The sequence below is a fragment of the Puma concolor genome, chromosome C2, assembly GCF_028749965.1.
Source record: "Puma concolor isolate L17-30 chromosome C2, mPumCon1.1.hap2, whole genome shotgun sequence".
Taxonomy (NCBI): Eukaryota; Metazoa; Chordata; class Mammalia; order Carnivora; family Felidae; genus Puma; species Puma concolor.
Genome location: NC_141675.1, coordinates 153260743 through 153273819, shown reverse-complemented (window position 1 = coordinate 153273819; position 13077 = coordinate 153260743). Strand labels below are relative to the sequence as shown.

At 45.5% G+C, this 13077-nt stretch overlaps 1 protein-coding gene across 7 annotated transcripts in view; it reads left to right on the top strand.

Moving 5' to 3' along the window:
- The window catches only part of ERG (ETS transcription factor ERG), a 268746-nt gene extending 266248 nt beyond the window's left edge, over positions 1–2498 (top strand). For all 7 annotated transcript variants that reach the window (XM_086675970.1, XM_086675971.1, XM_086675974.1 and 4 more), the window contains one exon: positions 611–2498. In XM_086675970.1, the coding sequence (XP_086532096.1) occupies positions 611–1131 (521 nt within the window). In that variant the 3' untranslated portion in view covers positions 1132–2498. The remainder of the gene's footprint in view (positions 1–610) is intronic.
- Positions 2499–13077: the final 10579 nt, after the last annotated feature.

Sequence of the window (13077 nt, the reverse complement as noted above, 5' to 3'; positions counted from 1 at the left end):
TAAGGAAGTCAGACATGGATGGGACCAACCTAAACTTTGCCCCATAGAAATTCTTTGCGTTGCCTTACTTGGATCTGTGGATGAGCCTGATATCACCAAAGATCCTCACCGAAGACCCTGTTCCCAAGACACAGAACTTGGGATGCCGATACTTGTGCAGGTGCTCGGTTCATTGTGTGTCTCTGGGAGAGAGGCAGTGATGAAGCAGACAGGGCAGGGGTAAGGCTGTGGGGGCTGGTGGCCTTAGCCGGAACCTTGCTCTGGTCTGGTCCTGCAAGGAGCTCACGAGTATGAACAGCATCACAGAGCTGGCCCCTCCTTGAGGCAGTGAGACGGGGCCTGTGGTGCACGGTGTCAGCCCCTCTGGCTGTGGGTTGCCCTGGGGGGTCGGGGGGGAGGTGAAGCAACTCCTGTTCAGCCAAGGGCAATATTCTGGAGAAGAGGGAGGAAGGCAGCCACCATCCCCAGCAGCCGAGGGACGGGCGCACAGGCAGGTTAAGGCGTCTGCATGGATCACCACTAAGCACCCGCTTCCGTCTCTGAAGAAACACTGCCTTTAGCTCAGAACCTGTTCTCACTGGTGTTCTGTTTCCTTCCCCCCCCTCCTCAGGGAGTGGGCAGATTCAGCTGTGGCAGTTCCTCCTGGAGCTGCTGTCGGACAGCTCGAACTCCAACTGCATCACCTGGGAAGGCACCAACGGGGAGTTCAAGATGACGGACCCCGATGAGGTGGCCCGGCGCTGGGGAGAACGGAAAAGCAAACCCAATATGAACTACGACAAACTCAGCCGCGCCCTCCGCTACTACTATGACAAAAATATCATGACCAAAGTCCACGGGAAGCGCTACGCCTACAAGTTTGACTTCCACGGGATCGCCCAGGCCCTCCAGCCCCACCCTCCAGAATCATCTCTGTACAAGTACCCCTCAGACCTCCCTTACATGGGCTCCTATCACGCCCACCCACAGAAGATGAACTTTGTGGCCCCCCACCCTCCCGCCCTACCCGTGACCTCGTCCAGTTTCTTCGCCGCCCCAAACCCCTACTGGAATTCGCCAACCGGAGGTATATACCCCAACACCAGGCTTCCGGGCAGCCACATGCCTTCTCATCTGGGCACTTACTACTAACGACCTGAGGGAGGCCTTTCCCAACAGCATACAATCACCAAGAAATTGCCACCAACTCTATCGGAGAACGTGAATCAAAGTGCCTCAAGAGGAATGTAAAAGCTTGACTGGCGCTGGGGAAGGAAGCCAGGGACGAGATCCAAAGACTCTTAACGGGAGGGATTTACTAAAGTATTACTCCAGGAATAAAGAGGATGCGAAAAATGTAACGTTATCTGGACACCTCGGGTGTGGACCCACCTTGTAAAAGACATTGTAAGTAGAAGCATGAAGAAGTCACGAGGACCAAGTGCCAAAGAAAGTGTTCTTAAGAAACCTATAAACTTCAGAGGGGAGTTTGGGGTCCCGCTAGTGCAAACGGGGATTCAAGTACAGTGAGAGTGGTAACACAGCTTTCCCCTGACATACCATTTACATGTCATTTTAAGGAAAACTACCTGTATTTAAAAATAGAAACATATCAAAAAAGAAAACAGAGAGACCGTGGCCCGTCGACAGATACCGAGATGGAACTCAGTAGAACGCGCTGTTTGGGTGAAATCAGATGCGTTCCGTTCGGGGGAGAGCCACAGCTCCTGGACGGTATCAGGGGAACTGAGCCCGGCGGTGGGGCCGGGGCCGTCTGCGGACAGCGAGCGTGTGGTTGTAGACAGAGGGCTGGAGGAGGTGCGAGAGAAGGGAGCGGAGGAGGAGGAGGCCAGAGGGCTGGGAGAGACGCTTGTCAAGCAGTGGAGACCGGACTTGGGACAGTGCAGAGGCCGGAGACTGAGTCGGGAGACTTGCGGGTTCATTGGTCAGTGCCCTACCAAACCCAGTGTTAAGAGGAAGAATATGGCGTCCAGGACGAGGGGAAAGTAGTAGAATTCAGGAACAAGAATACGCATCTCTCTTTTTTGTTTGTTTGTCTGTCTGTCAAAAGAAAAATTTAACTGGAATTGTCTGATATTTAAAAGAAACATTCGGGACCTCATCGTTATGGGGGGGGGGGCTCTGTTCCCCACAGGGTCAGGTAAGAGGTGGGTAGCCTTCTTCGATGCTGCCATCGGAAACCATCTAGGCGTTTGGGTTAGGCAGAGGCTCCGGGTTTCCTTTCGAGTCGCAAACGCTGTGCGTTTGTCAGAATGAAGTATACAAGCCAATGTTTTTTCCCCCCTTTTTATATAATAATTATATAACTTATGCATTTATACACTACGAGTTGATCTCGGCCAGCCAAAGATACACGACAAAAGAGACAATCAATGATAGAATGTGGCCTTGAATTTTAACTCTGTATGCTTAATGTTTACAATATGAAGTTATTAGTTCTTAGAATGCAGAATGTATGTAATAAAACAAGCTTGGCCTAGCATGGCAAATCAGATTGACCCGGGAGTCCGCATTTGCACTTTGTTAGCGACTGAAGTTGCCTAACAGAGATGTGTGCTGAACTTCGGGTCTTGTGTTCTGGTTTTATTTTGTCCGGGAATTCGTGCGAGAGCCAAGCAAATAGGATGTTTGGCGCCCAAACGGTGTTGGCCTCTGCAGGCCCTTCCTGCTCACTCTCTCTTCCTCCTCGTCTTTCTGGAGCAGACGACCAAAGGTTTCACGTTGGAACCTCCATGTGTGTGTGCCCAGAATGGAAAGAGGCCTCTCGAGCGGGGGTTGTGACAGAAATTCCAGAGAAGCACTTGGTCACAGATCACCCTCAATCCCTGCCAGGATCATAAAACATTGGTTGAACGGCGAACCGATCTACTGCTCTTAGCGCAAACTGTAACCTTGTTGGTCAATAAAGTGTCGTGGACAGCCAGTTTCTCACTTTACAGGAACAAGGGATGGCTTCTAAGTTTACCACTTGGCTTCCCTTTGAGAGGCCCTGGCCGGGTCCACAGTTGCCTTAATCTTCCCACACTGGGATGATCTGGGCACTGTGGTTTGGGGTTCGCCAGCCTTGAGCCTCACATGTCCACAGACACTATTCCTACGATCTGAAGTCGTTGGTTGCCCTTGACATCTCTCTTCTGTGTGTGTCACCTGCCCCCAACTTTGGCCAAGGTGAGGGCAGTTTGAGAGGTGGGATACAGAGCAAGGGAGAGGCACCAAAATCGAACTTCTTAGCCTGAGTCAGTTTCTGAACTGGCCCATTTCATAGCCGTCTTGGGGCTCGTTTCGCACTTTGTAAGTCTTTCGCTATGATTAAATCAAGTTGCCAAACCTCTGTGCTATGGATATTTTGGCAGTGGTCTTTAAAGTCAGTAGGATCCGATTACCAAAGCTTCAGACGCTCTGCATTACTTGGATTAAAAGAAGTCCAACCATCAATCATTTTGCAGCAGCTTGGGAAAGGCCCATAAAGTGCCTGTATCTCCTGGGGGGGGGGGGGGGGGGAATAAAAACATGAAAGCTGGCAGCTGGGGTGACCCAAACGTTTCTAATGGAAAAAATCCATCATCTCCATTTTGAAATGCAGAGTCAAAGACACCTACATTTTGCATATAAATATGAGTTTGCTCTGATGATCACTCCATTCCACTCCTTCAGAATTATATCATGAGCAAAATCGTAAAAATAAGACCTGATTAGCATATTCCATTTTAGCAGATGTTTTCAGTTAGGCTCTCCAACACCCACCCGGCCCAGATGATTAGCAAGCTTTACGACAAGCGTGAGCAGCCGAGATGATTTCGGATGACACGATACTCCTGTGTTCTCCCAAATAAATAATTCTTAAATTACATCTCAAAATAACATTCGCTACCTGCTCCTGTCTTAGTCTAACTCCAAAACACTCTTCAGTTCATATTCGTAATTACACGAAGGACCTTTCCCTTCTCAGCTTCTCCCGTTTCTTCGTTTGCCCTGATGTACGCTCCTGACCCCTGCATGGCATCACTTCTCCCAGCGAGACATTTGTCCAGTTTTGTCTTAAATGGCCTTCTGGGCTTTGTGGAAGCCCCGCCGTAGCCTTTTGGGTACTTGGTAGCATCCCTGCTCTTCCCAAATCTCAGGCAAGACTTCATTTATGCTCCCAGTCTGCTGCCTTTGCCAAGTCTCGAAGACTCCATGGTGAAGCCATCTGTCGGGACTGATGCATTCGGAGGAGGTGTTGTCCCTCCCAAGCGCCTGTCTGTCCTGATGCAGCACCTGCCACCTGGGGATGAGGGCCCAGAGGGGCTTGCCTTGGATGGCGGGCACGGCATAGACTCCTAAAGCCCTGGAACTGGGAGATGATGGCAGGTAGGGAAAACACGGGTGTCCTGCAGGCTCCCAAGTGGACCTCTAACTGTGGATACAGTGTGATTTTATTATTTTTTTAATGTTTTTTTTTTTTTTTTTTTGAGAGAGAGAGAGAGAGAGAGAGAGTATGACAGAGCACAAGCAGGGTAGAGGCAGAGAGAGAGGGAGACACAGAATCCAAAGCAGGCTCCAAGCTCTGGGCTGTCAGCACAGAGCCCGATGCGGGGCTTGAACTCATGAACCACGAGATCATGATCTGAGCCCAAGTTGGACGCTCAACCCACTGAACCACCCAGGTGCCCCCAGTGTGATTTCTTAAAGCCTGGTCTAATTGCTCTCTAGTCACTCCACCCAAACAGGAGCTCTGGGGTGGCTAATCAGAGAATAAAAAACACTTCGTACTATGCAAAGTTACATAGCAATTTCAGTTCCTTCTCTTTATCTTAACCTTGGTTGTAAAAATTTGTCAAAATATTTTCAAATCAAATGAGGAAAAGGCTGGACGTTGAAATCAAATGCAAAAAGTAGCCAGAACTTCTTTATCAGAGAGCCATGGTTCTCCAAGTGAGGTCCGAGGGCCAGCATCATCAGCCTCACTTGGGAACTTACCAGCCATGCAGATTCTTAGGCCCTGCCCCAGACCTTCTGAATCAGAAACTCTATGGGTAGGGCCCTGCCATGGGTTCTCACAAGCATACTGAGGTTTAAGACCCACTGCAGTGGGCGGACAGAGACTCTGTCCCCAAGCATGAGGTTCAGTGGGAAATCTCTATCCTGTACCGGTTTTTCTGTGGCCGCTTGAAAATCCACCACCAGGGGAACCAATTGCCTCTGGACGTGTCCTCTTGAGTTACAGACCCTCTGAGCAGTTCTCCTCCTGACTGATAAGTCACCCCCATGTGTATTAGTTACCTACTGCCGAGTAACAAATGACCATGAACTCAGCAGTCTGAAACAAGGCACAGTAATTATGTCACAGTTTGTGTGGGTCAGGAGTCCAGGCACAGTGTAACTGGGTCTTCTGCTCAGGGTCTCACCAGGTTGAAATCAAGGAGTCAGAAGGGATGATGATCTCCCTTGAGGCTGGGGTCCTTTTCCTAGCTCACTGGTTGTTGGCAGAATTTGGTTCCTTGCAGTTGTAGGACTGAGGTCTCATTTCCTTGCCAGCTGTCACCTAGGGATCACTCTCAACTCATAGAGGCCACTTAGAGTCCTTGCCACATGGCACTCTCTGCATCAAGGCAGTTGCTTCTTCGAGGCCAGCGGGAGAATCTCTTTCATGTTGAATCTCTTAGACTTCTTTTAAAGGTTCGCTTGATTAGACGAGGCCCACCTACGTTAACCACCTTTTTAAAATTAACCCAAACTTAGCTCATTAGAGGCCTTAATTGCATCTGAAACTGTCCTTTTGTCATAGAATATAACCGAATCATGAGAGTGAATCATATTCACAGGTGCTGCTCACACACCAGAAGTGAGCACTATGTAGGTAGGGCATCTACACTAGAGGACAGGAATCTTGGCGGCCATATTAGAATTATGGCTACATACCATGGATATGTGGCCTGCCTTCTACCTTGTTCTAAGCACCGCTGGTCAATGAAACCTCCCTAAAATGCACATTGCCAAAAAGACCAGCCACAATTCAGTAGCTTTGTATATCCGAAGCCACGTGCTCCATGGCTCCCTCTCTCCCCTGGCAACATGGACCTCTTTTGGCACGTCTGATGCTCTTAATCTGACTAATCTGAAAAGCTTTATGTTGAACCTGGATGGGCTATTGCTAACTGTTCAATGATATCTACATATTCTTTTGATTCTAGCTAAAAAGGAACCCAAGTTATTTCTATATGCAAAGAACTATGCACACTTTTCTAACTTACTTTAAACCAATTTTAGAAAGCAAAATAGCTTCATTCATTTTCTCATAAACGTTTTTTACAAAATATTATTCTGTTGAGGCAAGCCATAATAATATTTGATTGTGATTTGTGCCAGACATTTTGAATTACAGATTTATGGAGGAAGCATGTTAAATGTAAGAGCTTTATGGAAACAAGAAACAGAGGCACTTTTCATGTTCCATAGACACACAGCATTCTTCCTAAAGAAAATACTACAGAATGGTAGCCAGAATTTCATTCTGAGAGAACTTCATAAAAAAATGGTTTTGAGATTTTACAAGGTCATGACTGGCTGAGTGAGCCTAGCCAAAGAGTACTCATTAAAAGATCAACACTTAGGGGCCCCTGGGTGGCTCGGTTGGTTGAGCGTCAGACTTTGGCTCAGGTCATGATCTCACGGTTTGTGAGTTCGAGCCCAGCGTCGGGCTCTGTGCTGACAGCTCAGGGCCTGGAGCCTGCTTCGGATTCTGTGTCTCTCTCTGCTCTTCCCCTGCTCATACTCTGTCTGTCTCTCAAAAATAAAGATTAAAAAAAAATAATAAAAAAAAAGATCAACACTTATCTGGAAGGAAGATCCCAGGGACAAACTCCATGCCTCAGTAGGATGAGGACATAGAAGTACACTGAGGACAAACTCCAGTAGGTTATTTGATAAACGGGTTAGATGAGGACAATGGGTTATATGCTGAACACAGGATCCTAAAGGGCAGGCTGAAGGAACAGGGCTAGTTTAACACGCTGACCGGAACTCAGTGATGTTAGGACCCACGCTGTGTCAAAAACACCTGAGAACAAAAGCACGTGTGAAAAGAACCTTAGGGATTTAGCGATATGCAGAATAACCAACATTTACTGAGCTAAGGGCAGACGCCATACTGAGCACTTCAAATGCATTATTTTATTACTTCTCCCAATTGCCCTCCTGATAACATATTAAAGATTAAAATGCTGACACCAAGATTCAACAATTTACCGTGCCTTCCCGAGATGATACTTGCTCCTGTGCTGACTCTCAAACTCTACTCTTAATCTATTTTTCCTCGTCTTGATAGGACATGGCAGGGGGTAGGGGTGGGGGGGGGGCATGGCATGACTCCTTAAATTTACGTTGCATTTTCTAAAATGGATTGTAAAATAGGAGTTATTTATTCCATTTTGAACTGATTCCAGTATCATTTCTGGACATAACACTTGCCGAGGGACACAGGCCAGCTAGAGCAAGCCCAGCGGAGAGAGAGAGAGACGGGGGCAACGAATGAGCTCAAGGCTATGCCATGAAGGAGTTACTGAAGGCACCGTTCAGTGTCTCTCATGGAAGCAAGGTTACTTTTAAGGTCCATCAACACAGGCCCCAGCGTGGTGCATGACAATATTAAGCTGTCAATAAATGTCTTCAGCTGCGTGCATGCGTGAACATCCAGAAAGGTAATGTGTGGACCAAAGGTGCACTCAGCAGGGATGCCCACTGGGCAAACTCAAGGAGGAACCTTTTTTTTTTTTTTTTTTAATGTTTATTTATGTTTGAGAGGCAGAGTGTGAGCGGGGGAGGGGCAGAGAGAGAGGGAGACACGGCGTCCGAAGCAGGCTCCAGGCTCCGAGCTGTCAGCACAGAGCCCGACGTGGGGCTCGAACCCACGAACTGTGAGATCATGACCTGAGCGAAGTCAGAGGCTCAACCAACTGACCCACCCAGGCGCCCCTCAGGGAAGAACTTTTCAACAGAGAAGCTGCCTCTGGCCCAGGAGTTCCTGGATGTGGGCATGATCACTGGGGACCACGTGACTCTTCAGGTATTTAGCAGCAAATGGCAAGCAGACTACTTGGTTGTTTCGGACTTTTTCACTTCTATGCAGTCCGGGTTCTACAAAATGATTCAACGTCATACATACACGTACCTAGATCAGGGAAGAGGGTCTGAGATGCATGACAGCCTAGGCGTCTCCTACCACTTAGTCTTAAGGGCATGAGTGCATGTGGGGGTTAGGTACTAGAATCCTCCTGAATTCACTGGTGGTGTGGCCGTGTCTTCAGGTTGACTTGGAGGTTAAAACACATGGTATCTGTCGACAACACAGGGCATGGCCAGAGCCGCCAACTGGTGAGACCACTGAACCATCCCTCCACGTTTCCTCTCTGGGAAGAAAGACCAGCCTCCTACAGCACTTTTTCATAAAGGCATACATGGGGGGGGGGGGGGAGAGGGGGTGCAGGTGGGTGTTGCTGGTCACAACCTGCTCAGCATCAGACACCGCACAGCTAAAAGTGTGTCAGGCTGCCCTCCTGGGACCCTCAACCCAGCTCCAGACAAACCATTCCTGCCTTCCAGCTGGCATGGCAGGCAGGCAACACAGGCTGCTGGCCTCTTAAGACCGTAAGGAAGGGGTGGAAGCGGACGTTAAAATGTGTAAGAAAGAATTTGGGGTTGAAGTTATGAAGCTCTTTGGCAAAGTCTCTTGATTAGAAGGTGAGGAAGAACTTGGGGGAAGGTTGGCCGCGGAAGAAACCACCTGGCTTCTTTAGAGGAGGCGACCCCCAGGGAGAAAGATCCTTTTCAGAGGATAGGTCCCGCCTCTTCCTGTGGGAGAGAGCGGAAGGGGCGGGGACGGAGCGAGAGGAACTGGGGGAATGTCCTCCTCCCCTCCACACCCTTCCTGCACCCTGCCGGAAACATGCATAGTGGAGAAGAATGGTTCCATCTTAATGGTGGAACCAACCTCTGCTCGGTCAACGCGGCAGCTCTCCTTAGAAGAAATGTCTGCTCTCTTTCTGTCTTCTGACCTGACACTGTGTCCCTGTCCGTGCTTCTCCTCATCTGCGTTCATGTGGCACAAAGCGTTTTGAAAGTGGGATTATGCGATGATCGCTGAGTTTTAAACCAATGCTGTCCGGTCCACGCTTACCGTTAAATTGCTCTCTTCCAATTAAGAAAGCACCAACGCGTTCTGTGCCATTGGCTCAATTAAAGCTGAGAGCTTGTTAAGATCGTTTTATTCAATTTCACCTGGCTGTGAAGCAGGAGAAAACGGACTTGAATGAGGGTGTGTCTGACTGCCCAGCATAGGCACTGTGCTGGTCTACGTCTCCAAGGAAGCTGACTTAAGGATACGATCCTAGGATGGGCAGCCGTCACAGGACGGCCAGACAAACGCTTACTCACGTGATGGTGGGAAGGCAGGTGGAGGGAGGCCGAACAGTGAATGCGTGATGTCCAGCTGTGTGTGTGTGTTGTTGGGTGTAGCTCTGGCCGGCAAGAGACTGAGCTACAATGATTACCGGAAGGCCTCATGACAAACCCGCAGTGGAGGTGCCCATGAACGGACCCCGGCCTTCCTATGGAGTGTCGCGCAAGTCACGCAAATAAGTTCTACAAAATGAAGCCAAATCGGTCCAGGCTACAGAATATTTAGCTTCAGTTGACGGCTATCTTTTGAGAGGCCAAGGATTCTTGGAAACTACATCTTCCGTTAGTTTTCTTGGGAAGTCGCTCTAAGGGTGCTTTCTCTTTACTGCTGGTGAACGTCCCAGAATGTCCCCTCTTCTTTGTCAAGTTCTTCACCCCAGTTCCCGCTTTCTTCCAACTGTGGACCAGTCTCTATAGGCGTGGTTTTTGGAAAGGAATATTTTACCATGATTATCGGAATTCAGTATAAACCCATGAGGAGCAAGAATGTTGGCTTCCATTTTTCGAACATTTCTTTTGTCTTCAGTTCACAGCCCTGTGAGAAGCGCAGAAAGGTGTGACAGAGTTATGGCCCTTGGAGAGATTAAAATCTAGAGGGAAATGAAAAGGTACATGAAAGTCTCCAGTGTAAGACAGTATATGATCTACATGTGAATATTACAAAGAAGGAGAGGTCATGCTAAGTGCTCTGCTTAAGGAAGGCTTCCTGAAGGAGACGGTATTTCAGGAGGGGGAGATTTTGAGGGATACACAAGTATCCATTAGTATATTTACACAAGTGCTCACCTTTGTGTGTAATGATGCATGCGTGTTTTTTTTTTTACAAGTTAAGATACCTGATCTTAACTCTCAGCATCTTATTCTTTCAACCCTAAGTCCAAGATAGATTAGCTTTAATTGTGCTTCCGAAGGTTCTTGAGGAAGGAATTATTGAGACTAATGTGCAAAAGAGATAAGAATAGTGCTAAGACAGGAGCGAGGTTGGGAGGAGTTACCCCAAGAATGGGAGAAGATTATGGTCTACTGGATTCACCGGCAGTGGGGATCTACACCATCATGAATGTGTAGGCACTGAAGTGATAGAATTCAGAGATATGGCTGTATGATGCCCCTGGGGAGCTGGAGCCCAATCCTGGAGATTCCAGCCCTATTGTGGACCCTGCTTGATACTGAAGCAAGAATCTCTAGGGTTTGGGGCAAGCTTTCACTTCCAGGATGTGGAAATGGAGGAACCCATCGTGATGATGACATTCAAAGATTCAAAGTCCTCACCCATTCTGGGTGGAGTCAATTTCATTTTTATTGTATTTTGTTTAAGTTTATTTATTAGAGAGAGAGAGCACAAACGGGGGAGGAACAGAGAAAGAGTGCACACAAGTGGGGGAAAGGGCAGAGAGAGGGAGAATCCCAATCCGATGTGGGGCTCGAACTCACAAACCATGAGCTCATGACCTGAACTGAAATCCAGAGTTGGATGCTTAACCAAGGCGCCACCCAGGCGCCCCTCATTTTGATTTTAAAAGAAAATAATGCAGTGTCTTACACCAGGTTCATATTCATGTATCAATATACTTATTTCAGTTATTGGTAACACAAGTGGAAAAAAATCAGGAAGATGTAATATTGTTAACAAACCTGCCCTAATGAAGTTAGGGAATTATCCTCAACAACTAAGGAATAGACATTGTTTTCAAACACATACGGATCATTTATAAAAATCTCCATATGTAGGTTTATGAGGCAAGTCTCCACACATTTAAAGGATTAAAGTCATAAAATACCTTCTCTGACCCAGATTATGTTAAAGACCAATTTTTAAAAAGTCAAGTAGAGAAATTATACTCAAGCAAGATGCTAGCATTTTTCAAAAAAAATTATAATGGAAGCTAGAAAGGATGACATCATAAAATGAAAATACACATCAAAAATTTGTGGAATGTAGCTAAAGCAGCATATAGAAAGAAGTTTACAGTCTTCAGTGGTTATATTGGAATAGAAAAATGGATAAAAATTAGTAGGCTGAACATCCATTTTTAAAGCTTAGTGTAAGAACAGCAGTACAAACAAAAATTTCAAAAAAAAAAAAGAGAGAAAAGTGGATATGTAAACATGAGGGCACAGCGTGAAACTCAGACTCAAAATATAATTAACAACAGAAGTTGTTTTGTAAAAGATTAATCAAATTGAAAAATCTCTGGTAAAATTTCTTAAAAAAGAGAGAAGATACAAATTAAATAATAATTAAGAATGACTAAAGGAATTAAACTATGGTTGTTACAGACTTTTAAAAGATGAAAGTGTGCTGCAAACCGATTTATGCCTTTTCATTTGAAAATTAGATTGAATTGACACATTCTTATAAAAAATAAAACAGACCACATACGATTCAAGAAGTAGAAAGCCTGAATAGTCTTACAGCCATTAAAGAAATGGAATTAGTCCTCAAAAATCTTCCCACAAAGAAACCTACAAGCCAGATGGCTTCCTCGTGAGATCAACCAAATATTCAAGCTGAAAATGGTTCCCAAATTGCCCAAAATATTACAAGGAATATAAAAAGAAGAAACAATCCTCAATATAATCTCTAACGGTAACATAACCTTGATAGCAAAGTCAACAGACGGTGCAAAAAAGCCAATCACACTTGTGAATGTAAGATACAAAAATATTAAGCAGTAGTAGCCAAGAGAACTCAGCCATGTATAACAAAGAAACGACATTATAACCAAGTTGGGCTTATCAAAATAATGCAAAGTTGAGTAAACATTGGAAAATCAATTAATGTAGCCCCCCACATGAGCACACCACAGGAGCAAATCATCATCACACATAGAAACAGAAAAGTGTTTAATATAATAAAACCTCGATATGTTATTAACTATTAGCAAACGGAGAAGAGAACATGACTTCTTTAACCTGGTAAAGGGTAGCTATAGAAAACATACCGGCAAATGTGGGACTTAAAGGTTTAAAATTGAAAGTATATTTGATGTCAAGAACAAGAAAAAGGTGCCTAATATTACCATTTCTGTTCAATGTAATTTTGGAGGTCGTCACTAGAATACGAAAGCAAGACAAAGAAAAATTTAAGAAATAGTTCATTATACACAGAAAATATGGCTGTGCATATAGAAAATCCAAATTAATCCTTAGGTTAATTTTTTGAATTTCTAAGAGTTTTAGCAAAATTACTGAAATAAAAACTCAATTACATTTCTACGTGCTACCACATACATCTAGAAAATTAAGCTTAAAATGTATTATTTACAACAGCATAAAAATATGCAGTATCTAAGAATAAATCTAACAAACATGCACAAGATCTCTATGGAAAAATAATAAAACTTCATTGAGAGACATCAAAGAAGACTGAAATAAATAAAGAGATGAATCACATTCATGGATTTGATGATTCGATGTTGTAAAGATGTCTATTATTTGCAAAATCACCTAGACATTCACTGCAACTCCTTTCAAAAACTCCCAGCAGTTTTTTTTTTAACTTTACAAGCTGATCTCTAAAATTTTTACAGAGAACCAGATTAACCAAGACGTCCTTGAAGAAAACACAGCCTGCCTACATTTTATGGGGTTTTTTTGTCCTCCGCCATACTAAATCTTAGAATGTTATAGTAATTAAGA